Genomic DNA, 25,754 nt, shown 5'->3' with positions numbered 1-25,754 from the left:
TACAGGGCAAAGGGGGCTTCTTGGGTGAAGTTCTACAGACGAGGGGGAAAATGATTATTGCTTGTACTTTTTTGTACGATAGATATTGACACGACTGTGCATGATGGCATCAGGTGTTTGTACATGAATTGTAGGCTTTGGGGCTGGCCACTACTCTTTGGAATGGCGATTTCGAGCCATCTGAATGGCGAGTTTTAAAGGTGTTGCCTACCTTAGGGTCAATAGATGCCACAGAGTGGTACAGTACACAGCCACACCTTATCAGCGCTGTGATACTGCTAGTTTCAGGGAAGCTGGTCGGCGCACTGCGGTGCCTGTGGTACGTCACTCTACTTAAGTGCGGGCAATGGCAATAATAAGTGCATGCCACCGCATACAAAATAAACTTGCTGTAGCAGTACTGTACGATCAACACCAGAAATCCCGTTGCACACACGGCTTACACGGTCTGGTCGGCCAGCCACGACCTTTGATCTCTACAATATAGACACACCAGTCCGGATTATTTCGGTCTCTACAGACTTGCCTCTCATACCTGTGATGAGAACGAAAGCAAATCATCGTGGCATCAAGGCGCACTTCATCGCAGGGCCTCCCAACGCCATGTGAAGCGCAGGCAGCCAACTTACTACCAGTCCGACATCTGACCGCTTGTTTACAGTTTATATCCGGTGCGCTCTGCGACACTCCAACATCATGGTGTCGCGCAAAACTAGTCTACCGTACCCAGCGAGCTCGTCGTCGCAGGCTGACACCCCTCCTCACAACACCGGCTTCCATTCGAACCTCATACCCGACTCTGCTGACCTGCCCCCTGTTACAAGGTCTCCCAGAACCTCTCCCAGAAGCGCGCAAGGCAGTTTTCAGAATACTGACAACCCGTGGTCTGACGTCGGGACACAAGATTTGAGGTCGGATCGACCGTTGCCTGAGATTTTGAGGGCAGGCCCGAGACCCCATGAGAATAATGATCCACCACTGACACAAAATAACTTGTCCAATGTTCCGCAGGCGCTTCGAGTCGGTCAGCCACGAGAGGACACGCCCAGGTCTTCACTGGACAGCGATAGGTCGAAGGGTTTCTGGGAAGAGTCGGACGACGAGGGAGAAGAGAGAAGCGAGAGCCCAAAGAAGTCGCTTGTTCCGCCAGAGGTCGACGCACACAGCGATGCTTGGGTAAATGTCGAACCGCTTGAGAAGTCTCAAGGGATCAAAAGGAAGCCGGTGGCTATAGGCATGTCGCCGCAACCAGATCAGCCGCCGCCAGCTCCGCCTTTCGCGTCTAACAACCCGTTCAGGCGACCTTCGCAGCAAGTGCAAGCAGCAGAGGATCTTCATGGGCCGGACTGGAGTCAGGACGCGGTTCGATTGGACAAGGGAAAGGCGCCTGTTCGAGAAGACGCTGGACCCCCAACTGATTACTTCAGAGGCGTGAGCTTGGGAAGCAGTACGGTCCCTGATCTGTCGTCCTACAACGGGCAAGAAGGCCCTGAGGCTCCGGCGGAGAAATGGCAAAACGAGAAGCTGACGGTACAACCTCCTATGCCACAAGCACCTCCGCCCCCTCCGCCAGCCGAACCCTTTTCGCCCTTTAGCAAGCAGCCTGGTCTGATCCCAGTCTCACCACAGCCAGCTTCTATAGAGAATCCCTGGTCTTCCAACGTCAGCCTTGCCGCGCCAACTCCATCACCGATACCATTCTCGCCCTCTCAGAAAAACGTATCAGAGTATAATGATGGTCTGCTAGACCGTGGGCAGCGCACCGGAGTTGTGTCTTTGAAGGACGAACTGGAAACATTGCCGAATGCGGCAGAGAATCCTGTGCGACCTCAGGATGAACCGTCACTGCTGGAAGATGATGTCGGCCCACCTTTGCCAGTCAGGCCAAGTCAACAGTCTGGTACCGATTATTTCCAGCCACCCGCTGGACCGCCTCCTTCCAAAGCGCCGCGCCCAACTATACGCACGACCGTTCCATCAGAAGAGGAAGTGGCCCGGATGGTCGAACAGCGGAATGAGACATATCAGATCAAGCACTTCAACTGGTTCGATCATAGCTCACGGAAGTTGCGAAGATCGTCTATGTTGACACAAAATAAGAACGGCCCTTGTCCTTTACTTGCCCTAGTCAATGCTCTCATATTAGGAGCACAGAACGAATCTCAAGCAGTGTTAGATGAAGCACTCCGATCCAGAGAACAAGTGACGCTGGGCCTTATTATTGAGACCCTGATGGACGAACTTCTCTCAAGAGGGTACGAAGCCGTCGGAGGAGACTTGCCGGATGTGGACGAGTTGAACAGCTTCTTGATGCGCTTACGGACGGGCATGAATGCAAATCCTAGATTTGTGCCTTATTCTGCGACTCCCCCTAACCTGATGGACGACGATGACTCCATGTTGGATGGATCTCAGCGTCAAAAAGCGCCGCAACGGCTCGGAACATTTGAAGCCACCACAGATATGAAGCTGTATGGAGCTTTCTCAGTATCCCTGATACATGGCTGGCTTCCCGACCCATCTACAGACACTTCAAAAGCTTTTGCACGGTCTGCTCCCACCTACGAAGACGCTCAAGCTTTGCAGTTTGGCGAAGAGGAATTAGAGTATAAAATGTCACGTCAGGGACTGACACCGGCAGAACAAAACATGTGGGACGACATCATGGCAATCAAGGACTTTTTCAAGACCTACCCAACACAGCTGACACCGACTGGACTGGAAGTAGTGCAAGAGACCATCGCACCTGGCACCTTTGCAATTATGTTCCGAAATGATCATTTCAGCACCGTGTACAAGCATCCCGAGAGCGGTCAGCTGTTCACTCTCATCACCGATGCTGGCTATGCGGATCGAGATGAGATCATCTGGGAGAGTCTGCTCGACATCAGCGGCAAACACAACGAATTCTTTAGCGGAGACTTCATGCCCGTCAGCCATCACGATGGCGCAGACGACTCATCAACGCATCCTGCATCACGGCGAACTTCACAGCTGCTGACCGTGAACAATCCGGATGTCGCGACTCCACTGTCGCCGCAAGAACAACAAGAACAGCATGACGCTGATTTCGCCATGGCCTTGCAGCTGCAGGAAGAAGAGGAGCAGCGACAGCGAGCAGAGAGGAATCGGCGCAGAAGCAGCGCAAATACACCCAGTGATAACAATAACAACCGCAACAGCAACCCGCGCAGATCGACAGGCAATATCCCGATAACTCTGTCGCGACCACAACCAGAAGTGCGCCCGGCCATTCCACCTCGTAATTCACATGCGCCTGCCAGTGTCGCTGTGAGCAGGCCCGTCGATCCAGCAGACGAGGCGCCTCCACCGCTATATGAAGAAGCCGTCAAGGGACAACCTTATATCCCACCACTCGGAAGTCCCCTGCATCCGTCGGCGGAGCCCAGCCCCATGAATTCGAACACGCAATTGACAGGGACAGTCAGCAATACTTCGACGTCAGCGATCGAATCCACCAACTCGCATCAGTCAGGGCCGCCTCCTGGAGCTGGCCCCGGCGTCCTCAGAAGACAACCTGGCAGACGAGCGAGTGCGTACAGTGAAACGTCGCAGTATTACTCGCCGCACCAGCAGCGGATACCTGGAGGGTACAGTTATGCTGCGGCTCAGGCGCAGGGGTTTGGCGGCCCGTCGAGGCAGACCAATATGCAGCGCATGCAGCAGCAGCAGCTACTACAACAACAGCAGCAGGATAGGGACTGCGTTGTCATGTAGCCGAGCTTGACCATGGAAGGGAGCAAAGAGGTGGTGGTTTTTTCTTCTATTTGGTTGTCCTCGACTGCCTGTCGGAGGGTATTTTGACCACGGATATAATGTACGCGTTTTAATTTTCATTAATAGTAGGATGTAATGAGATTAAAAGTAATGCAGTCAATGAGATTGCCCACGCAATGTTGAGAGCCGCTGTCGGCGATACCTCATCAGGTATCGCCGGCGGGGTCCCGCACAGTCAAAATCGAAAGAGTCCAGGGGATGTGAAGGCTTGTGAAGGCTTTTTCAAGCGTTTGCCCTATCGTGGATATGGTGGCAAGTCTACAAGTCAGCCGCAAAAGCCAAAATGTGCTCTACGGAAAGTCTCGTGGCAGTTTATTACTCATGGCAAAGGCTTCAGCACGCTTGATCGGTCGTCGTACCGAGCCGCGTCCTCATGTGTCAGGTGTTGGGCAAGTCCACCCTATGCACGAGACGAGAAACGTGTACTGTGGGCTGCTTGCGACTGCTTCATCAAGCCCTGATCAGTTCATAGCGCAGGGCAAGCCGCCGAAGGAGTAAAGGACCTGCCAGGTTAAGACAGGGACATATGTCAGTCAAACTCGGCTCCGCCTGTTGTACGTGTGTACTTCAGGGCACGTTAACATGTAGAACCCCCACGGTTCACTGCTTGGGGGTCCTCGAAACCCCATGGATGGTGGGTTCCATAGGCTTACGTGTCTGATCGCGACCAACTCACATACTCAATCGGTAGTGGGGACGTATTAGTCGTCGACCATATGGTGCAGAATGCTTGGCTCGCTAACACGCGTCCAATGGCCCTTCAATCGCAGGGTGTATGGACTACACAAGTCGGCCTGACCTGTTGAAAGCAGGGCCCTTATGGAGGTGTCAATATGCGGTAACACGGCATAAAACCGAATCACAGAACTTCAGTCGGTCAGGAATTTGGGCGGTGTCCATTCACAAGGACAGCAACGTCCCCGTTTCGCGGGAAGTCGGTTGTCGGACAGCATTTCACATGTGAGATAAGAGGTGCAGGAAGTTGAGTTCTCGTCTGGGCAAGGGTTCGACCCGCTCCCATAGCGGAGAGGAGCGAACGATAAGACCCAACAGTAGAGAGGGACGTGTGAAACCCGGCACCGCTTCAATCATTAGTGACTTTTAGTGCCCGGACTCAAAAGGAAACCTCTTCTCACAATCGGCTTCCATTGAAGAATCTGATAAGAAATAAAACTCGAAGTGATATAGAAAAACAGCCACATCAACGCCATGTTTGACGCTGTCGTAGTCGGAAGCGGGGCTGCAGGTATAGCCACCGTGGGCAACATCCTCGAATGCCATGAATCCGCGAGTATCCTCTGGATAGATCCAGAGTTTAACGGCGGAAGGATCACGAAGAAGTATCTGGACGTCTCGAGGTATGCAATGCTCTTACCAGTCTCGTTGAGAGCCATGGCTGCTTCAGCAATGCCCCGGCGTGTGTATCAGACAAACGCTAACCACCGCTGTCTTGATGTGCAGCAACACCAAGGTTGCAGTCTTTCTGCAGTTCGCCCACGCTCTTGAGCCCTTCCGTGAGATCGTTCGGTCGACTCCGAAGCCGAACGCAGTCCACCATCTTGAATGTCTCGACACGAACTCAGGCTGCGATCTGCAGTATGCCTCCGACATGCTCTTGATGCTCACCGATGGACTCAAGCAACTTCCAAACATCCAGCCGCTGGTCGGCACTGTGATTGAAGCTACCTATGATAGCCAAGTGAGAGGACTTCATCCTGTTGTTGACCATCAAGCTAACGCCACGCGCAGTCTGAGGTCTGGTCGATTCAAGCGCAGGACGACGAATCCTCGTCCATCATTCACGACATATACACACGCAAGCTTGTTTTGTGTACAGGCTCATCACCTTCAGTGTGCGACGTCGGTCCAGCTGGCCAGGTACTCAAACAGATTGATCTTGATGTAGCTCTGGACCGACCAACGCTGAGAGAGAAGTTGTGGTCCGAGAATGGGGCGACCGTAGCGGTCGTCGGATCTTCGCACAGCGCCATCGTGGTCATTATGCACCTGTTCGAATTAGCAACGACAACCCATCCACGTCTCAGGATCAAGTGGTTCACACGTAAGCCATTGCGTTACGCCACTCAAATGGAGGGCTGGATCCTCCTTGACAACACCGGGCTCAAAGGCAAATCCGCCGAGTTTGCACGCAGCCACCTCGAGGATGACAAGATCAAGCTGTCGCCTGTAGGCCAATACCTTGAGAAGTTCGACTGTTCGGTGAAAGAGAATGAGGTATACCAAGCCCAACTGCCTCAATGCACACATGTGGTGCAAGCCATCGGGTTCACTCGAGATCCCGTTCCACCTCTTCGAATGGGCCTTTTGCCTCTTGACAAGCTCGCGTACGACAATCGGACAGGCTTGTTCCATGACAGTAAAGGTCAACTCATCCCGGGATTGTGCGGAGCGGGCATTGCATTTCCTGAGCGAGTTGTAGACCCGGCAGGGAACGCGGAGTACGCGGTTGGCTTCTGGAAGTTCATGAGGTATCTGCGAAGGGTGGTTCCAGAGCACTGGGGCATCAGCAAGCAAGGAGAGATGGTTCGAGTACCAAATTGATACTGGTGGGATTCTGCCAGAGTTGACAGCATGGCGAACATAGATATTCTTAGAGGCGTTGGCAAAGCATTCATGGTTGGCAAATGTAGGCAGGTATCGTTAGACACAACTCATGCATGACGAGCACCAAGAAGGCAGATTCCTAGCGAAGGGGCAATTGCAACGTGGAAAATCACCCGTGCAACAGCAGGTGCAACTGCGCCCTACATGAAAAGACATGTAGAAAGGTGTGAGTAACGACGGGCGTGCTGCAGTCTTATACCATGGCGACATTTCCTGGGAATCCTTGCGACAGATTCACAGAAATCACGCCATACGAGCTTTATCTGAGTGATCAGACAGAAGCCACGACTCATCCAGCATCTGTCTTATCGTGCTGACAGCCAAGAGCCATTGCTTCTGTGTGTCCGTCTGGTAGATCTGAACAATTGCAGCGTGCACAGTGTCGATTTGCTTCGATAGCACCAGAAATAAAAGTATGGTGTTTTCTCCGACCTCTTCAAAATGAGTACAGTACGGAGTACTGTACCTAGGTACCAATCCTGCCGGCTAGGGGCGCATATTGCAGGGCAATGGGAGAGGCGCCATGCCGACGCCGGACTTACTGGGGGCCTCGTTCCTGGTGGCCTCTCACGCTGCACTCAAAGTCTCCTTGATGTCGATGTTCCAGGTACTGTGCTCTTAAGGCGGAGATGACATTCAGGGCTGCTTGATCCTCACTGACTCGGAGTCCCTAGCCCCTAGCCTTCCGTGATCGGACCTCAAAGGCAACGCTTCGTGCTTCCGGACTGTGCCACCTCCATTAAATCGTCTCCAACACGGCTCCCTAGGTTTGACGGATACACTGCGAAGAACTGCGATAGGGCAGTGATGATGTCGCCTCAGGGACCTCGGAGTCTGATGCGCCGATTATATGAGGGGAACACAGGCAGGTATGAATCAAATCTACCCTGAGTTGGGCTTTTGACGACTGCAACGAATGTTGGCCTTAGGTAAGATTCTGGCTTTGAGCTTAGCACCATTAGAACAGGTCGGAAGACAGACTCAGCTTTGCATTGCACATCAAGTCCCTCCTGAAGAACAATAGATCAATCGCGGGAACCCTGTTCCGAAAATATTAAACGTTGGAAGTCCCGCGAAGTCTCTACACGCTCAATTCAAGATCATCATACGTGTACCAAGCATTTCATCCAGAGCAGCTTGTCGCGATGGCAGCTCCAGTCCTCCCTGATTCGGACTCGCAAACGTTTCGCGTTCTCGTCCTGCCAGGCGACCACGTCGGTCCAGAGGTTATGACCGAAGCCATTCGAGTCTTGGACGTTGTTCAAGCGAACTCGGAAGGCAAGGTCAAGTTCGAGTATAACTGGCAGATTGCAGGCGGTTGCAGTATCGACAAACACGGTACGCCCATCACAGACGAGGTCCTGCGTATTGCTAAGGAAGAGTCCGATGCTGTGTTGTTCGGCAGTGTTGGCGGGCCTGAATGGTGAGTATATATCGTTCCTTACCCAGTCACGACGAAGACATGAACAAATACCATATGTGCTAACAATGCTCTTCAGGGGCACAGCCCAACCCAATCCTGAGTCCGGCCTTCTTCGACTACGCCGCCACCTCGATGCATTCGCCAACGTCCGTCCCTGCACATTCTATTCGAAATCCCTGATTCCGTTGTCGCCCTTGAAACCTGAAATCGCCGAAGGCACCAACTTCATTGTTCTCCGCGAGAACTGTGGCGGCGCCTACTTCGGTGAGAAGGTCGAGGAAGCCGACCACGCAAGCGACTCGTGGGCGTACAAACGGGACGAGATCGAGCGATGCGCTCGGGTCGCCGCAGCCCTAGCAACGACAATGGGCAAAGACGGCCTCGGCACAGGTCAGTGTCCTGAAGGCCCGGCGACAGTATGGTCCAGCGACAAAGCCAACGTCCTCGCATCAGGCAGACTGTGGAGAAAAGTCACCACCGAAGTCTTCGAGAAGGAGTTCCTTCACATCGACCTCAAGCACCAGCTCGCCGACAGTTTGAGCATGCTGATGGTGAAGAATCCGCGTGGTTTCAACGGGGTAATTCACACGGACAACACCTTCGGCGACATGCTCTCAGACCAGGCCGGCGGTGTTGTCGGTACGTTGGGCGTCCTTCCTAGCGCCAGTCTATGCGGTATTCCCGACGGTGGTCGCTGCAACGGCATCTACGAGCCTGTCCACGGCTCCGCGCCCGATATCGCGGGCAGAGGCATCGTGAACCCTACAGCTCAGATCCTCTCCGCGGCCATGATGCTGCGGTACTCATTTGGTCTCGCACAAGAAGCGACGGCTATTGAAAACGCGGTCGAGAAGGTCCTGGACGGCAAGGACATTGGCGGTCTAGAGATTCGCAGTGGAGATCTCGGTGGACGTGCTACCACCAAGGAGATGGGAGACGCGGTGTGCTCGGTTCTCGAGCTAATTTTGAAGGGAAACAGCACTGGTGTACCCAAGGGCACGAATGGCAATACGGAGAACCTAGTCTCGCCTGTCCATGAGACGCACAGCCAGGAGAACAAGAAGTGGGAGAAGCTGTTGAAGAAGGAACATGTGCCGACCGGACCCCAGGAGAGTCTCGCCTTGTAGTGATTCATTCGATTCTTCAAAAAAGCAATTGTTTCCCGATTCAGAAACCCGTGCATTCTCGACTGTGTATTCCCAATTGTGGCACAGGACGACATGAAGGTTTCAGATTGTCATCAGATAAGATCAAGCACTCCAATGGAACATCAAGACAGTCATGCATAAGCAGTTCCTGTGGTTCAGAGAGTTGTGGTTCGAAAGCAGTATTTAACCAAATCTGAAGCTCAGTGGCCATGATTCTCAATGTTCATAACATCGTAGCGACTGCAGGAATACAGATATGCGGCCATTCCGCAAGCTCTATAACGCCTCACGGCTCCTGCCGAGCCTTCAAATGCCTTGTGCAACATACCAGGTGCGACACGACTGCCGGATAAGGGCCTTCCACAGCACTCCACATCAGATCATCTGCTTCACGAGCAAAGGTAGCCAGCACTAAAACTGATCTGTTGGGGTTGTCAGCTCTTGGTCATAATTTGAAGGGGCTTGCTCGAACTCACCCAGTGTCATACTCATGCTCACATCCGTGTTCTCCACCATTTGCGTAAACTCCTCAAAGCTGATCTTGCCATCGCCGTCCTTGTCGGCCTCCATGATCGTCTTGTCCACAATCTGTTGTAACTGCTGATCTTTCAGGTTGCTTCCCACCATCATCTTGAGCACGATGAAGAGCTCTCCATTCGAGATATATCCATCACGATCTATGTCATAGACTTTGAAGGCAAACTTCAGCTTCTCTTCTTTGTTGCCTTTAGAGGAGAATGCAGAAAGACCGAGGACGAATTCTTGAAAGTCGACGTCGCCACCTCCATCTTCATCGAATATTGCGATCATCCTGCACACGTCGTTAGGGAGCACAGATAGGTCACGTGGGGTGTGTGGTACCTCGTCGCCAGCGGGTTTGACGACACCTGTGGCAGTGACAGGAATTCTTCTCTCTCGATAGTACCGCTGTTGTCCTGAACGCTCATGTCAGACTGGGTATGACTTCTTGAGTGGCCCGGCTTACCTTGTCCAACTTCATGAATCTCTTTCGTAGTCTGTCCACCTCATCTCGATCGACTGTAATCAGTTACGGTCAGCGTACGCTCAATCTGCCACGGCCACAGGTTTTGGGGTGCGCTGGCAACTGTGCCTGCACGCATGGCAAAGACGTAGCCGTACAATTTGACCCTGACACTATGTTGTCGAGGATCTGAGTCCCAGGCACCGTCTGCCGCCGTCGGGCGTCAAACAGGGCTGCATTATTAGGCTCAGCCTTAGAACTAGCCTGGGCGCCATACGCCGGTGTAGCCATGAGGAAAGATGTAAAGGATCACTAGGGTCGTGGGGTAGTGAGAGAGGAGGAGACCGGGCTGCGGACGGGGAAAATGTGTATCTCAATAGGTCGAGCGCAGGTGATCTGGTTGGGTGGCTGTTTCTTGGTGAACGTGGACTAGCTGAGAGTCCCGTAGACGGTTGAATGCTATTGTCGAGGATGAATGACTTGAATAAGTGAAAATGTGTTGCAGTGAGACAGCTGAGAGTATATGGGGCCGAAGAAGAAGTGCTGGTGGACTAGTACTCAGTACTCTGTACTCCGTACTCCGTACTCGCGCAGTTGCGAAACAGTACGGAGTAGGTCAGCCTCACTAGCCTCACTAGCCTCACTAGCCACCGTCAGCCACATTCATTGGCTTATTTTAGGTATCATCATGACTAAGCAGATATTGCTGTCCAGAGACACACGTGACTATCACTGTGGCTGATGAGCATACTGTGGCTCGTTCGTTGCAGTTAGGCAGGTGCAGGTGGTTTTGGGTCAAAGCTGCTCTTGTGCCCGATTATTATTGCCCTGAAATCAATGCCTGGCCGCAGTGACGATTCCTACCCGTCCTTCACCACCCAAGTGAAAGCCACCCGCCTCTAGGCTGCTGCGGTGCCCAATTTTCCCCCTCTCGTCCTCACCCCTACTCTGTTGCTCTCTGCCTCCCTCTTCCAAACCTGCTCTTTCAGCGAAAATTCTTCAACCTCAACCCGACCACGAAAGAGCCCAAATATCATCACAACACCACAACCACAACCTAATTCATCCATCTGAGCGATTCGCTGACTCCCTACGACAACTACTAATCACTTTACACCAAAATTAATAATTATTCGACACCGGATCGCATGATTTTGCACGCGACTTGACTTTTATTTTGCCACCTATTTTTTCGTGTGGTGCTGGTGCCCTCCGGCGGTTTCCTCTCTCCATGAGATTGTCACCACAAGCGCGGATCCATGTCGCGGGCACAACGCACCACTCGGCCCAAAAAGTTAGGACCCAAAGTCAGCGTTCAGATCTTTCGTGAAGATCAAGTCGACAGTCTTATCGATTATGATTCTCAACGTGCTGCAATAGAAACTGGTGTTGAAAAGGCTGAGGAGTCGGTATGTTGCCCTTGTTTTTGCCCTTCTCTTCACCAATCTTTCATCTTGCTGTCATCTTCTCATCTCCGGTCCACCCTTTTTCTTGGCACAAACTGACGGTCCTTTGCACAGGAATACCATCTTCAACAGGCCATCAAAGCGTCTGAAATAGCAAAGGTTGATGCAAAAATCAAAGATGCATACATTCCCACCCCACCTACCATCGCCAGCGATGTTCAATATGATGTCCTCTATCCAACGGGGTTTCAACAACCCGCCACGTACATCCGCTCCTCTGCCACAGTCGAAGATTGTGCAGGGGTGGCGTATTGCATGGACGAAGAGGATGAACTTGCCTTGAAATTGATCAATGGAAGGTTACCTGCTGGCCAGGAACCTTGTACCGAAGACCAATTTGAAGAGGTCATGAACTTCTTCGAAGAGACCGCTCAAGCGAAACAACCGTTTGCTGTCGTTGATAGTCCGCCCGTCCTACCTTTAGAGGAATTGCAGGAACAGTTTGATGACTCCACTCCCGCCTACATTCGCACCTTTTCCAAGTACCTGTACGACCATTGGAGTTCTCGGCGCACCGCGACTGGTAACCGTGGTCTTGCTCCGCGGCTGAAATTCGAGACGGGTCAAGAGTCTGACGACTCCGATCCATATGTGTGTTTTAGAAGACGAGAATTGCGACAGATTCGCAAAACTCGAAATCGCGATGCTCAGAGTGCCGAAAAACTGCGGAAACTCCGCCTCGAGCTGGAGACGGCACGTAGCATGCTGTTGATGGTCAAGCGAAGAGAACTGCTCCGTAAAGAGTGCCTCGAATCTGATCGTCAAGTGTTTGAACAACGCCAGGCACTGAGAGACACCAAGAGGAAGTTGGGCATAAAAGGCGACGAAGAACTGCTCATCAACCAAAAGGTACGGCTCGATCACCAGAGCAAACAAAAGAACATCGTACTGACCTTGTCACAGAAGCAAAAGTTGCCTCCAGGCATGACCCCGAATCAAGCCGCCCTTGCCCAACAACTCCGTATGCCCATGGCTCCAGGACCTGGCATCGAACTTCGCACATTGGAAGACGTCACTACCGCTCGCGAACGCGAGATCCAGAAGGAGATCCAGATCAATGTCGAGAAGCATATCAGATGGAATGAAGGGTTCGTCGACAAGACAATGGCACCACTTACCCCCGAAGCTGAAGACTATCCATCACCGGATGGGTATTTCCGACAGGCCATGGCTGCCACAGAGTATCTGCCGACGCCGCCAGCTAGTATCTCGGATGATGAGGGGCAGTATCCACCTGAAGGCGCCGACCTCGTGATGAAGGATGCGTCTCGCTCATCGACACCTTTCCGCTATGCCAGTCCGGCAGATGATGACAGTGTCGAAAAGATGCCGTCTTTCAGACGAAGAATAGGTCGTGGCGGCCGTATCATAATTGATCGAAAGCTTCCTCGCGTCAGACAGGATGTTTCTGATGACAGATTCAAATTCGATTGTTCGGATAATGATTCGGATATCGATTCGAACATCGACATGACATATGCTCGCATGTCACAGCGAGCATACCTTCTCGGCAACAGTGCAGGTCAAACTGTCTCGTCTCGACGTGCCACAATTGAAGGCGGCGGTCCTAGTCAGTCGCCGTCGGGACCACAAACACTGCCAACCCCTGCACCTTCTTGAATTGTTTGATTACTTCGGACCCTTTTTTTCTTCACCATGTCATTGAGAGCACAATTTCAAAAACTCTCATCTCTCGATCCAGCCACTGAGCTTGTTGCGAGTATGGCAGCCGCCTCGGGCGTGTAATATGGTGCCGCAAGTTGGTTGGTGGTCAGAGGTTGACTAGCCGTAGAAGTGGTGGCTGTGGATGGCAGTGTCGGATTGTATGACTTAGCAAGGCCAGCGCCTTTAGAATCACAAGAGAATATTGTGAAACTCCTTCTCGTCATTGGTGTCATACTTTTTCTTGCAACCCTCACCTTCTTTTCTTCGCTCGTGCTTGCTGGGTGGTCTCATCGGATCGTTTCCGTTTGGCTGTCGCTATCTCGGCAGACATCCGCTCGATGTGCTGCTGACAGAAGCTGATCAATTGCTGCAAGATTTCTTTTTCTCCCATCCTGACCTGTAGCGCCATGGCAAAGCGGCGTGCAATGCAACCTTGGGGGGTGGGATGGTGGCCAGACTTTACTGACTCCCACGTTGCCCGATCCTGCGAGTACGTCGTACTGTACTCAGACAGTCTCTTGGTGAGCACCGATTGAAGCAGAGCAGCTTCTCCAATGGACACGGCCTCTTTGGGCTTCTTTGGTGTCTCGTCCTGCTCATGCGCGCACAACGCCCGCAAAAGCATGTGGACTTGGCCTGGTATGACATCTTCCAACTTTGTAGCAGTCGAGTCGGGGCGAGGTATTGAATACCCATCATCTAGGAGGCCGAGCTCGTCAAGCTGCTCTTCCCGCTTCAACCACGCTTTGTTGTTTTTGTCATGTTTCTTGCCCGCGACTTCCAATATCAGGTCGTGCGAAAACTCGACGACATCGTGCTTAGCATACTTGTCTGTCACATAACCATACATGCGTAGGAGGTCGGATCGTGGAAGCGGTCCGTAGTCATTGAAAATCTGTTCGCCTGCAGCTATCGATTTGGTGGCTTTCATGATGAGGTAGTTCTCTTCCTGGAAAAGTCGAGCCTATCGCACCAGGTCGTCAGCCAAACTCGTCAAAGATGGGTGAGTTGGCACTTACGTTGTTTCTGTCGGCATCGGCGTTAAGCATATCGGCGAAGGGCACCATACCTTTGAGCGGTTCATCCTCGTCGTCTTCTTCATATTCGTCTTCTGAGACGCCATCCCGTGGTCGATCGTCATCCTCATCCCGGTCAATATCGAATGCGTATGCCATGATCAAACTCCCAGCCATGTGTGCTAGCTTGATCAATTCTGCAGCACGATCCGAAGCAGCGGCCCCAGGTATAGGGAAGAGATCAGGATGCTCCAGCATTATTGGGATGATTGTGTCTTTCCAGGCCTGCTCTGCTTCTGCTCTGCCAATCTTGTCTGTGACTGCACCTGCCTGTAATTCTGCAAGTTCTGCCTCATTCCAGAACATGAGGGTGTCGAAGGTGGTAGGCAGGACTCGAAAATATGGATACCACGGAGACGATTCTTTACACAGATACTCGTAGATGATGGTGACGATGAGAGGAGGCCACGAACCGCTCTCAGCAAGCGGCTCCAGCACCGATGGTGGGATGCTGGAAGTCGAGGTCATCAAGACAAGCGGGTGAGGGACGGCGAATAGTTCTTCATCCTCTGCGATGTCTTCTTTGGCGACTGATTGACAGGTGTTAGCACAGGCATTCCCCGCAATGAAGAAAGCATACCAGCTCCTCTGCCCGCACCCTCGGCGCTCAGATCCTTCAGTTGGATCTTCGTACTGAGGCGAGTGCCATCAACCGCCGAGAACCATTCGATGAATTGAGCGCTCGCCTGGTCGACGCCTGACCGCGCAATAGAATTTCTGTCCTCAACCATTGTCTGCGTGGCCGCCAGACCAACGATATCTCAGAGAACAAACAATCAGGAAAAAATCCTGAAGCACACAGATGTGAAGTTGTGTGAAGGTCGATAGTGGGAGAGGCAATACTCAGTAGGAACAGCCTTATTCGCGCCAAGTTTACTGTGATTGGCCGACCGATATTTCTTGCATCGTCAGAATTCACCATGACCCACCTCGAGTCATGATGCCTCTCGAGCCTTGTCTTCGATCGCGAAGAAAACAGCAATAAGTGACAAAGAATACCCTCGTGTATTGGATTCCACACGGTCTGCTTCGCAATGATTGCACTCGGTCTCGAAGGATCCGCCAACAAATTAGGCGTTGGTGTAATACTACATCCTGCCAAAGGTGGCCCCGCACAGATACTATCCAACATCAGAGACACATACGTCTCGCCGCCGGGTGAAGGATTTCTACCCAAAGACACCGCCATTCACCATCGCACCCATGTCACAGATTTAGTCAAGCGCGCCCTGAAACAAGCCGGCATCACAATTAACGATGTCGACTGTATCTGCTACACCAAGGGTCCCGGCATGGGCGCACCATTACAGAGCGTGGCGCTGGCCGCCAGAACGCTAAGTCTGCTATGGAACAAGCCACTGGTCGGCGTCAACCATTGCGTTGGACACATCGAAATGGGCCGAGAGATCACAGGCGCGACGAACCCGGTAGTCCTGTATGTGTCCGGAGGCAACACACAAGTCATCGCCTACAGTTCGCAACGGTACCGAATATTCGGCGAGACGCTCGACATCGCGGTGGGAAACTGCCTCGACAGGTTTGCGAGAACCCTAAACATTTCAAATGATCCTGCACCGGGATACAATATCGAACAGCTCGCCAAAAAGGGCAACGTTCTACTTGACATTCCGTACGCCGTGAAGGGCATGGATTGTTCATTCAGCGGCATCCTCGCCCGAATAGATGAGCTTGCGGGACAGATGAAGGCGGGCACCCTGAAGGACCCTGCCACAGGCAACGCTATCACGCCTGAAGATCTATGCTTCTCTTTGCAGGAAACTGTTTTTGCAATGCTGGTGGAGATTACTGAGAGGGCAATGGCTCATGTTGGATCGAACCAAGTGCTTATTGTTGGCGGAGTAGGCTGCAACGAGCGGGTTCAAGAGATGATGGGTATGATGGCCAAGGACCGTGGTGGCGGTGTCTATGCCACCGATGAGCGGTTTTGCATCGACAACGGCATCATGATCGCACATGCTGGCCTCCTCGCTTACCGCACTGGCTTTGAGACTACGCTTGATGACAGTACCTGTACACAGAGATTCCGGACCGATGATGTGCACGTTGCCTGGAGAGAAGATTGATTATACGAAGGACGGCGCTACCTATGACATGCGCACATCCCGCCAGCGGCTATAGCGTCATCAACCGTTCATTCATGACATCGTTACAGTTTGAGATGTGAGCCAACTTCCAGACTTTGCGAGGCACTTGGAAGCACCAAGCTTTACTATCAAGACTGCTGAAACCTCGGAACGGGCTTGAAGGAGATCGTCGTCACATACTATGCGAAAGGTCAGTTCGGTCATTGAACAGTGCAAGGAGTAACCAACCTTCTTCTTGTACCGGGTGGTCACACTCGTCGCCAGAACACCATTCTTGACGCTGCTAGTCATAAGATGGTTTAAGACGGTATGATTCGGCAGTGTCAAGACACTATTATCATCCTTGACTGGAAGCATACCATTGAGAATCGAGCGACTGAGGAACATTGGTAGACTTGGTGGGCAGCCAGAGTCTTGAATGACGCGAACTGCATCGTGGTATCTCTGGTCGTCTTCTGGCAAATCAACATCGACCAGAGCTTGCGGCATGAGCGGGCGGAAGTCACCCGGTGGTATTTCTTCCGCTCGGGGCTCTTCAAGTACAGGTTCTTCTGGCGTCTGGGATCCAGATCGACCTTGGACCTGCTCTTCAACGGTGAGAGCCGTCGATCGACCACCCGGTTGGGCACTTTCCCTCCTCGGTTTGGTTAGGTCTTCGGTCGCAATCTCGAGATAGTTGACCAGGAAGTTGTTGAAATCGACCGCAGTTGACAGGTCAGGACTGGTGACCATTTCACCATCCACCACAAACTTCAGGTGATGAGTGCCCGATGGAAGGTTGATTGTAGTGAACATGCCGGGAGCATTCTTCCTATAGAGTGACTGTTAGCATGTGGGATACTGAATTTGGGACAGTGAAAGTGTCTTGATGCTTGGGGATGCTAATGCCGAATGGGTGTTGGATCGGTTGGCATTGAAACGAATACGTTCCAGACAGACAAAGAATGACTGGGAAGAACATACCTTGGATGAAGCCGGTATTTCTTTTCCCAATTGGCAAAAGTACCCGTCACATAGACTTTATGTCCACCGTGATTCCACTCGATAACGGTCGGAACCGTTTGTGCAGATGCTTGCTCCACCGCGAATGGCTGCAATTCTTCCCCAACCTCTTCCTCTGACTCGGTCGTGCTGCTCATCATGGAGTTTTTTCTTTGAGGTTCGATGGCCGAGAGAGGCTCATCGGTCTCGAAGATCGGGACATCTTGATTTCCTTTGTCCACAGGATGCAAAGTGGGTGATTCTGGTATAGGCACATCCGCGATTGGAAGGGGAAGACGTGGTGGACGAAGTTGGGCAACGGGAGTGTACCGTCGATCTTGATATGCAGTGGTGTGTCCTTCAAAATGCTCATCAACGGTATTCGTATCGTTTTTGCTCTTGGACATTGGAACATCCATGGGGCCTGATGACTGCGGCACAGGCATTGGTGCTTGATGTCGTGGTCTATGTTCCAACTCATCTCGCTTCTCCCGAGAGGCTTTTGAGGTCGACCGCTCCACCTTTGGAACTCTTGCGTGACTTTCAGGAGAGGCCGAGCCTTGCAGGTATTGTTGTAGGGCAGGCTTTTCGAAATGCTGAGAGGTGGGTTGCGCAACTGCAGTGTCTTTGGTAGCCGATGGGTCTATGGGCGTGGCCCGACCTTGAGCCAGTGCTGGAATCGAGACCCTGCGGTGTATCTTTCGCTCTTTGTCGGCTTGAGGTGTAGCCGATCTTGACCCCGAGCTCTTTTCTGAAGACTGTTGTTGACCCATTATGAAAGGCGTAGGCTGTTATTTCGACGTGAATCTTTGGTGTCGTGCGACACTCTGCAGGACTTGACCCGAGGAAGGCCTACGTCAGGGAGATAGGAAGTCCGAGGAGAATCTCGTGGGCTCCACGCAAATTAGCATCCGGGGGTCTGAAGTCGAAGTCCGCGAACAGTGTTGGAGAGGGGTGTGGGTAGAGCGAAACGAGCGCTTTGCCTTCAGCCTCGAAGTCAAGGAGAGAGATGAATAATGCGGGTTGTGGTTGAAGGAGATATGGAGTACCGAAGCGCCCAAGCGGCTTATTAGTAGTGATAATTGAAGATTGATGGACGAAGAGTGCGCTAGTGCAGGGCGGCATGTCGACTAACTTAGTGACCTACCTTACCTGTAGGTACCTGCGGGGGAAGAAGGAGGACCTCTCACAAAGAATGACATCGCCAAAGTCCCGGCTGCGACTTCCACCCTTCTGGAGCTGTTCAAATCAATTTCTCGACGACCTTGATCAGTTTCACAACATCAGACCCAGATCATACCACTCGCCTTTCCTCGCGAAACCTCATTTCCAGCCACTCGGGCCTTTCTCCCACCATGACCAAGTCGCAGCAATGACAACCGATCCAAACTGGCCGCCGCAATGGCTCACTGTCACGATCGTAGTGCTGTATTATGTGGTTTATCCAGTGTATCTTGTTCTCAAGGTGCTATGGTACATTCTTCTACTTCTTTCCAGTCCCTTTATATACATAGGGCACGCTACATTCAATCTGTCCATGATCCCATGGCGCATATTTGCCCGTTTTGAGGTATGTCCGGCACAGATGCAAGCAATAGCAACGCTCTGATTTACAGAACAGCCGATCTGGTATTTTATTGGTACCGCAGTCATCCTTGGTGTGCTGCTCGGTCTTACCCTCCATTTCGCCATGCGCGCCTTCGTCGTCGTTCTAAACCTCGACCACAAGCCTGCGCAGAAGCCTATCCCGGCCAGAGGACATGATGCCGTATCCTACAGAAAGGCACGGGAAGCAAAGAAGCAGAAACAAATGGATGAGCAAGAAAGGCTCAACGCTCAGGCTCAATTGATCGCATCGCAGCCGTTAATTCAGGAGGCGGTGCGAGAAGCAAGGAAGATGCCACTCTCTGGTGCGCCTGTCAGTCCGTTGAGCCCCAATGTCTCTGGTGCCAGGACGCCCGGCCTGCTGCAGCAGACGATCCTTGAACATAGTGATGAAGACGATGATTCCTCGGTCTTTTGACAAACTAAAGCCGGGTTCACCGCAAGCCAGCTTTGACGAGAGCTTGTTGGAACATGTCCTTGCACTTGACTCGGCTGCTCAGTCTTGCACATAAGAGGAATGCGCCACTCAGTTTGCGATGTAGACTGTATGTCTCCTCTGGCGGTGGAGCAAGCCGTTCTTTCAGCATCACTGGTATCAGACCACGCACACGATCAGTAATCGTCTGGTTCTCGAAATTATAGAACTCGGGAGCCGAGTCCATGAAAGGTTCGGCCAGAGTCATGACTGAATCGACATGTGCATTCAGCATGGCTTTGGATTCATATCCAGTGAGATATCCAAGCTGGACGGAAAGATCTTTGCAAGCATTCCTGTCTTTCCTTGCGGCAGCATCGAGGACTTTCACATAGAGGTCGATGAAATGCGCCGGATATTCTCGAGATGCGCCGAAATCCAACAACTCCAGTTTATTCGTTTTGGCATTGTACAAGAAATTCGTCCAGTTTGGGTCGGTCTGCATGTATCTGAACTCGGTGATCTCTCGCAGACATAGTCGAAGAATCTGGGTACCGATCCAGTCTTTCTGCTCCTGCGTGAGGTTCTGAATTTTGGTCACGGCAGTACCTTCCATCCTCTCCATGGTCAGCACTTGCTTTCCTGAGGCTTGATCCACAATTTCTGGGACCGAGAAAGCCTCTTGATCATCTGCCAACAGCTCGCTGAAACGTTTGGCCCCTTCCGCCTCACGAATGTAGTCGCATTCCCATGCAAGTTCAGTGCGAGCGTTTGCTATGGTCTTGTCGAGGTATAACCCTTTGGGCAGCAGACGAGAAGCAGTAAGCAGCAAAGACAGATTGTTGAGGTCCGACGAGATCGAATCGGCGACACCAGGGTACTGGACTTTTACCGCGACTCGCTTTCCTGATTTCAGGACAGCTCCATGAACCTGGCCAATCGAGGCGGCGGCCATAGGACGGTCGTCGAATTGCTCGAACATGTCACGCCAGTCTGGGCCAAGGTTGGCGGCGATCACTGCATCACGCTGTGAAGCTGGCATGTAGTCTGCGCTGTCTTGGACACGTTGCAACACGTCATGGATGGGCTTTGGCAGCATTTTGGCATCTTGGAAGCTCATCATTTGACCTAGTTTCAAGGCGGCGCCTCGCATTTTGGACAATTTGGCAACCAGGCGTTCCATGTTCGCAGCACTCAGCATGATTGACCCTTGGGCACCGCCTGAACGGGTAATGCTTTCACTGACAGCTCCAAACGCCATCGACGCCGCTAGCCCTCCATACTCGACAAAACGTCCGAATCTTGAAGAGGGTACCCGCGATTCGCGCATCTGGTAGGGTTGTGCACTCTGAGCTTGTGGTGTCTAGGTTATCTGTCAGTTGATCAGTGGAGTCCACTTTGAGCGTAGTATGGATCAAGACTCACGTTGTTGATCCTTTGAGCATCCTTGGCCATATCTGCTGCGAGCTGCTTGATGCTAACCTCGTCTGTATTTGAAGACTTTTGCTGAGCCATCGTGGACTGATGGAATTGTCGCTTGGATGGAGGAGTCCAGCGACCTTTTCCACCCATCAACTTCGTTGCATGCCTTGGGTTATGGAAGAGCTGCGACAGTTGTTCTTCGCTCGGCTCCTCGTCTACAACCCCGGCGTCCCTTTTCGACCCGGAATAGTACACATCTGCATTGATGCCGGGTGCAATATGAGAATCTCCTTCTTGAACGTTGTTTTCCGTCTTGGGCACGCGAACTCGCGGGAGAGCCGACAGGACCGGCTTTACGCTATCTGGAGGCTGGTAGAAGACATCTTGTTCTTGCTCAATGCCAAACTCTTGCGTTGCTTCCCCTGAATTTGGAGCTTCGGCCGTATTCGCAGGTATCTGGTCTTCGTACTGGCGTTGCAGCTTTCGGGCTCCATCTGGAGACAGAGAGCTACTGTGTGTAGGATCTGGTATGGTCGTTTCTCCCGACGACTTCACCTTGAGATCCGCCGCACTGTCTAATCCACCTGGACCTTGTGCCGTCTCTCCATCGGGTCTCTTGTCATAGCTCATTCCGTCCCCTGTCTCTTGTTCAATCGGACTTCCTTCTGGTGGCACCGACCCATCTGGGAGAGGAGCCTGCGTAGACTCGGCCTGGGTGACATGTATATCATTCTCTGAAGAAGTGTTGGTGGACGAGTTTTGTTCTGAGCGGCTGTAGTGATGGTCTTGCTGTATGTCTTCTTCGCGTGATTTCGATGAGGCAAATCGCGAGACAGAGGTGGCTAATATTGGAAGGGCTCGAGTTCTCAGTGCCTTGACAACAGACGACGACTGCCCGTAGAGTTTGACTTGTGATAGCCGGATGTCGAAGTGCTTGGATGCAACTTTCCGAGAGACATTGAAGAGCGCAAGTGCGTCGAGGATTCTTTTGCCAGACATGATTCAAATTGGGTCACAGACCCTTTCTGCACAATTAGCACATAAGGACACCCTGGACGAGTTCTATCATCAAAGACTCGCTTCGTGTCAGTATAGCAGCGAGGATGGAGTGGGAGTCGTTGACCTGCTAAGATTTCCAAGTAGGAGACGATCTTCTGTCTGCATCGGAGCTAGCAATTTTTCTCCGCAGTTTGAGTGAGAACCCCACAATGACCAGCTTCCATCACTCTATCAGTATCACGCCGTCGCGAAAACATCCAGATCCTGGTAGCTCGCACCTGACAGCAGCTGCAAGGATCGGCAGGTCGGCACTGATGATTCTATGAACGCCCACGATGTCGAGGCCCTCCGCGAAAGGGTTGGTGACCTCGAAGCTCAATTACAAACGAGCAAGGCTTTACTACGAATTGCAGAGGGGAAATTGAGCAACGGCACGAGCAGCAATGCTTTCCACCTGCCCATCTCATTACCTCTGGGTCCTTCTGTTCACAACTTGATGCTCTTGTCAGATTCAGCGCTACCTCTGGGATCTTTCGCTTTTTCCAGCGGGTTGGAATCCTTCTTGGCTCATCACAAACCACTTCCAGCTGGCCAAACCAGTCTATCTCTTTTCCACAAGTTTGTGAAGCTGTCTATTCAGTCCGTGGCGTACACCAACGTGCCCTATGTATTGGCGGGCTTCCGAGACCCGCTAGAGCTCATGGACCTGGACAATGACCTGGATGCCTCGACACCATGTACTGTGGCACGTCGAGCGAGCATTGCGCAAGGTCGAGCTCTGTTGAGCATTTGGGAGAAAGCCTTTGCTCCTTCAGCAAAAAGCCGACTCGAAGAAGAATCTGAAACCGTCATTGTCATAGACACATTCGCCAAAGATCTGAAGATTGCAGCGATTTCTTCAGATCCCCTGCCCGTCAATGGTCATCTTGCACCGCTGTGGGGCGTTGTGTGCCTGGCTCTAGGCTTGAATCTAGAGGAAGCGGGCTACCTGTTCTTGCTCAACCACGCGAAAGCAGTCCTTAGTGCTGCGGTCAGGGCATCGGTTATGGGACCGTACATGGCGCAGACTATACTTGCAGGACCACAATTACAGGACTTGATCCGTCGAAGCCTGGAAAGGGTTTGGCTGCTTCAGCCGGAGGACGCTGGTCAGGTGGTGCCGATGATGGATCTGTGGATTGGGAGGCATGAAATGCTGTATAGCAGGATCTTCAATTCTTGAGCTGCTTTTTGCGGTGAATGGGTCTGCAGTATGTGAAAGTGAAGACTCAGCAGGGAAACAGCAGCCAAGGGCTGTCACGCACCATGGACTACCCATGCAAGATGCGAACAGGCTGTAGGTCTCTGTGGTTCTCGCCTGTTATCAGCATTCTCAGACCAGGACGACGCTGGGGGACGACCGTGTCGACACCACAGCACGCGCAACCTCGATCGACCAACGCGACGCTATGAAAGGCATTCTTGCCTTGCTGTTATCAATACTCATGTTCCTGGTCACAAAGAGCAATGCAGTCCGTGGCGATCAACGGCCAAACACCGTGATAGGGGTCTTCAAGCCAACCATATCCTGTCACTGCGAGCTGGTCAATCGAACCGTCAACGTTATGCCTGAACAGTGCTTCGATTACTGCATCTGGCGCTGGGCTTGGTACTGGTTCTGATGACGAATACTCAAAAGCGAAGATGCACCAGATACGACGTTCGATGCAGGACAATAGGACTTGTACAGAGACCAGGATGGAGAGCACGAAGCAATTCTTGTTCGGAGTACTCTAGTCAGCGACTGACTGTGCTGGTTATGCGCCTCATCGGGCTTTTTGTTTTCCAGCACTATGATATGATACAGGAGCGCTCTAACGCTCGACTTCATCGATAGGGCCGATTCTCTCTTCGACACCTTCGATCGCTCCTCTGCCTTTCTTCGCTTGTCTTCCACGGCCGACAGGCTCTTTGGTCTTTCGCAGTGCTTGCTTCCTCTTCGGTGCCACAGCGGCCGCAACGACTGTCTCTGCCAATGATGAGATGCGATCTCTCCGGTCTGTATTCGCTGTTTGAGCAGGTACGCCTGCTTGACTTTCCTCCTCAACAGCGTCCTCAACCCCATCGTGATCTCTTTCAGTAGACGGCAAAGGAACATCCGCTCCCTCAAGAACATATCCTTCATTGGTACGCCTCTGTCGGTCTTCCTCACGCAGCCTCTTCTCGTCAGCCGCCAACTCGGCCATGATCTTATCGGGATCCTCGTATTCCTGGTTCGTCATCCTCGAATATTCCTCAATGTCCACGGGCTCTTTCGCCGCCACACTCTCCCGCACTCGAACAGGAACTTCGCGCTCCTCAATAATGTACTTCAGCTTGACCTGCTTTCGGTCCAGACCAGGAAATAGATTTGCAATCATGGCAAAATCGGTTCCAAACATCCGCAGACCTTTGTAGAATAGCTCTGTCTGTTCATCATCCCAGCGTGTCCCACGCCGCCGGCCAGCATGCTTGCCCAGTGTGCCTTGGTTGACATACTTGTAGATTCGATCGTCTTCCAGCGCTACATCAGCATCCTCGATAACTGCTTGCTCCACGCCAGCTCCAAAAGCGACTTCTCGAGATTCGTTTGTGACAACGATCTTTCCATTGACAACGATCTGCTGCGGTACCACTGCTTCCTCCACGGGAACGTCCTGAGGGGCAACTAATGCTTGTCGACCATGTCTGCCTTGTGCGGCCGCCTCCCTTCGTCGCTCAATCTCCTCTTTCCTGCGTCGCTTGATTTCCACCCAATTTTCCTGCATCCTGTTCTCTGTTGTGGATTTCCTCCCTATCTTGTTATCTTTCACCAGGTCGCTCATTGAGACTTCCTCGGGATCAATCTCCATTTCTTCAGCATTTTCAGGGGTGGAAAGTCGTGATTGCCGACGACCTTTTGCCCCACCACTTACAGCGTCTTCGATCACTTGCTGTGCTAGAGCTTCAATGCGCTTCGCCCGGGATCGCTTCTTTCTTGCGGTTTTTGGCTCAGGAGTGTGATCTGCTCCATCGGCCCCTTCCTCTCCCTCTCCATCCTCCCCTGATTGTGTATATGAAGGGCGTTCAGACCGGGGCCTCAGAGACCTGGCTCCGCTCTCTATCGAGTTCGCAAGTTGCGAAACCTCGGCAAATCGACTGGTGACATCCTGCAGGAGAGCTTCGGAAGTCTGTGACTCACTACGTCTGCTCCTTGGGCTGGCTCTTAGCAGAAGCGAGGTCTCGTCCGAGGGAGGTGGTGTAGCAGGCAGTGGTGGTTCGTTGTTCTCTCGAGAGTGTGTGATCTTCCGCCTCTTCCTGGAGTCCACGGGAGAATGGGTCTGTCCCTGTGGTCCGTCGCCCTGTTCTTGAGCAGGCCCGTCTAATTGCGCGGTTATGGGTTCGCTCGTACGCTGACTGGTTTCTCGTACAACGGGAGTGCTGGAGGTAGCGATAGTTGGGATCGCGTTTGAAGTGGAACTTGGTCCATTAGAGTGTACTGGATGTAGGATGGAGATCCCTTGACTGGTGTTGCTAGGGACAGTCACTTCCACAGACACCGGTTGCTCGCTGCCAGAGCGCTGTTCGGTGGGTTCTCTCGCGGAGGTTTCAAGAGGAGCGGGTAGTGGAAGAGACGTTTCTATGGATTGTGATGTTGATGGTATCTCGGTCGACTCCAGGACACTCTGGACTGGTTCTTGTACATCTTCCTGACCTTCTGTACTCTCTTCTGGGCGTTCAACACCGGGGCTCACTGTCCGACTCTCTGGAGTCAACGATGGTGGTGCTGCATGTCGGGTCGCTCTCTGAATGTTTCGCCTTGGGGCTGTTTTTGGGGTGATTTTCTGGCCCGGTTTTCGGACAACAGAAGAAAAGGTTGACATTCTGTCAAATACTGCGGTGTGCGCCCACCTACCCCGACCCTGGTGTTGTTGCTCTGGTCTGAAAAACAATGTTTCTTTGTTATGGATTCCCCACGCTACAAGTTTGGGGTCGCAGGCGGCACCGGATTCCGCCAAGACTAACGATTAGGCTGTTCCCAAAACG

At 52.3% G+C, this 25,754-nt stretch overlaps 13 protein-coding genes across 13 annotated transcripts; 8 read left to right on the top strand and 5 right to left on the bottom strand.

Annotated features, from left to right (window-relative positions):
- The first annotated feature begins 316 nt into the window (after positions 1 to 316).
- EDD37DRAFT_614548 (uncharacterized protein) lies at positions 317 to 3,990 on the top strand. Its single transcript, XM_062815541.1, has one exon. It carries the CDS (start codon positions 697 to 699, stop codon positions 3,736 to 3,738), a length of 3,042 nt encoding a protein of 1,013 aa, XP_062674378.1. The 5' UTR covers positions 317 to 696; the 3' UTR covers positions 3,739 to 3,990.
- An 816-nt stretch (positions 3,991 to 4,806) lies between these two features.
- Positions 4,807 to 6,410, top strand: EDD37DRAFT_9679 (pyridine nucleotide-disulfide oxidoreductase-domain-containing protein). Its single transcript, XM_062820392.1, has 3 exons — positions 4,807 to 5,156; positions 5,260 to 5,497; positions 5,548 to 6,410. Exons 1-3 carry the CDS (start codon positions 5,008 to 5,010, stop codon positions 6,358 to 6,360), a joined length of 1,200 nt encoding a protein of 399 aa, XP_062674377.1. The 5' UTR covers positions 4,807 to 5,007; the 3' UTR covers positions 6,361 to 6,410.
- Positions 6,411 to 7,568: 1,158 nt separating this feature from the next.
- On the top strand, positions 7,569 to 8,973 carry EDD37DRAFT_603418 (3-isopropylmalate dehydrogenase; the record flags this gene model as incomplete). Its single annotated transcript, XM_062814647.1, has 2 exons — positions 7,569 to 7,846; positions 7,923 to 8,973. 2 exons carry the CDS (start codon positions 7,569 to 7,571, stop codon positions 8,971 to 8,973), a joined length of 1,329 nt encoding a protein of 442 aa, XP_062674376.1.
- A 432-nt stretch (positions 8,974 to 9,405) lies between these two features.
- EDD37DRAFT_644282 (calcineurin subunit B) lies at positions 9,406 to 10,267 on the bottom strand (the record flags this gene model as incomplete). The annotated part of the gene is made up of 5 exons (XM_062817486.1): positions 9,406 to 9,416; positions 9,471 to 9,805; positions 9,856 to 9,929; positions 9,980 to 10,032; positions 10,135 to 10,267. The coding sequence occupies 5 exons, from the start codon at positions 10,265 to 10,267 to the stop codon at positions 9,406 to 9,408; spliced, it is 606 nt and encodes a 201-aa protein (XP_062674375.1).
- Positions 10,268 to 11,235: 968 nt separating this feature from the next.
- EDD37DRAFT_644281 (enhancer of polycomb-like-domain-containing protein) lies at positions 11,236 to 13,062 on the top strand (the record flags this gene model as incomplete). The annotated part of the gene is made up of 3 exons (XM_062817485.1): positions 11,236 to 11,385; positions 11,497 to 12,291; positions 12,346 to 13,062. The coding sequence occupies 3 exons, from the start codon at positions 11,236 to 11,238 to the stop codon at positions 13,060 to 13,062; spliced, it is 1,662 nt and encodes a 553-aa protein (XP_062674374.1).
- Positions 13,063 to 13,209: 147 nt separating this feature from the next.
- Positions 13,210 to 15,004, bottom strand: EDD37DRAFT_9667 (SET domain-containing protein 6). The gene is made up of 3 exons (XM_062820391.1): positions 14,764 to 15,004; positions 14,127 to 14,713; positions 13,210 to 14,071 (listed from the first exon to the last, which is right to left on the bottom strand). The coding sequence occupies exons 1-3, from the start codon at positions 14,912 to 14,914 to the stop codon at positions 13,358 to 13,360; spliced, it is 1,452 nt and encodes a 483-aa protein (XP_062674373.1). The 5' UTR covers positions 14,915 to 15,004; the 3' UTR covers positions 13,210 to 13,357.
- A 1-nt stretch (position 15,005) lies between these two features.
- On the top strand, positions 15,006 to 16,487 carry EDD37DRAFT_9687 (glycoprotein endopeptidase kae1). The gene has a single exon (XM_062820394.1). It carries the CDS (start codon positions 15,218 to 15,220, stop codon positions 16,265 to 16,267), a length of 1,050 nt encoding a protein of 349 aa, XP_062674372.1. The 5' UTR covers positions 15,006 to 15,217; the 3' UTR covers positions 16,268 to 16,487.
- On the bottom strand, positions 16,342 to 18,217 carry EDD37DRAFT_9788 (regulatory beta subunit of 5'-AMP-activated protein kinase). The gene is made up of 3 exons (XM_062820409.1): positions 17,252 to 18,217; positions 16,517 to 17,099; positions 16,342 to 16,467 (listed from the first exon to the last, which is right to left on the bottom strand). The coding sequence occupies exons 1-3, from the start codon at positions 18,040 to 18,042 to the stop codon at positions 16,417 to 16,419; spliced, it is 1,425 nt and encodes a 474-aa protein (XP_062674371.1). The 5' UTR covers positions 18,043 to 18,217; the 3' UTR covers positions 16,342 to 16,416.
- EDD37DRAFT_9850 (uncharacterized protein) lies at positions 18,218 to 19,491 on the top strand. The gene is made up of 2 exons (XM_062820416.1): positions 18,218 to 18,839; positions 18,891 to 19,491. Exons 1-2 carry the CDS (start codon positions 18,393 to 18,395, stop codon positions 19,290 to 19,292), a joined length of 849 nt encoding a protein of 282 aa, XP_062674370.1. The 5' UTR covers positions 18,218 to 18,392; the 3' UTR covers positions 19,293 to 19,491.
- Positions 19,309 to 21,912, bottom strand: EDD37DRAFT_660592 (aarF domain-containing kinase; the record flags this gene model as incomplete). Its single annotated transcript, XM_062819113.1, has 2 exons — positions 20,715 to 21,912; positions 19,309 to 20,652 (listed from the first exon to the last, which is right to left on the bottom strand). Exons 1-2 carry the CDS (start codon positions 21,708 to 21,710, stop codon positions 19,309 to 19,311), a joined length of 2,340 nt encoding a protein of 779 aa, XP_062674369.1. The 5' UTR covers positions 21,711 to 21,912.
- On the top strand, positions 21,906 to 23,248 carry EDD37DRAFT_9693 (urease accessory protein). Its single transcript, XM_062820396.1, has one exon. The coding sequence runs from the start codon at positions 22,033 to 22,035 to the stop codon at positions 22,930 to 22,932; it is 900 nt and encodes a 299-aa protein (XP_062674368.1). The 5' UTR covers positions 21,906 to 22,032; the 3' UTR covers positions 22,933 to 23,248.
- Positions 23,046 to 23,467, top strand: EDD37DRAFT_9714 (uncharacterized protein). The gene has a single exon (XM_062820401.1). It carries the CDS (start codon positions 23,159 to 23,161, stop codon positions 23,369 to 23,371), a length of 213 nt encoding a protein of 70 aa, XP_062674367.1. The 5' UTR covers positions 23,046 to 23,158; the 3' UTR covers positions 23,372 to 23,467.
- EDD37DRAFT_9784 (uncharacterized protein) lies at positions 23,248 to 25,673 on the bottom strand. Its single transcript, XM_062820408.1, has one exon. The coding sequence runs from the start codon at positions 25,589 to 25,591 to the stop codon at positions 23,564 to 23,566; it is 2,028 nt and encodes a 675-aa protein (XP_062674366.1). The 5' UTR covers positions 25,592 to 25,673; the 3' UTR covers positions 23,248 to 23,563.
- Between the last annotated feature and the right edge of the window lie 81 nt (positions 25,674 to 25,754).

Source organism: Exophiala viscosa (genome assembly GCF_022695815.1).
Source record: "Exophiala viscosa unplaced genomic scaffold EDD37scaffold_1, whole genome shotgun sequence".
Taxonomy (NCBI): domain Eukaryota; kingdom Fungi; phylum Ascomycota; class Eurotiomycetes; order Chaetothyriales; family Herpotrichiellaceae; genus Exophiala; species Exophiala viscosa.
This window is presented reverse-complemented; position numbering and strand designations above follow the sequence as displayed.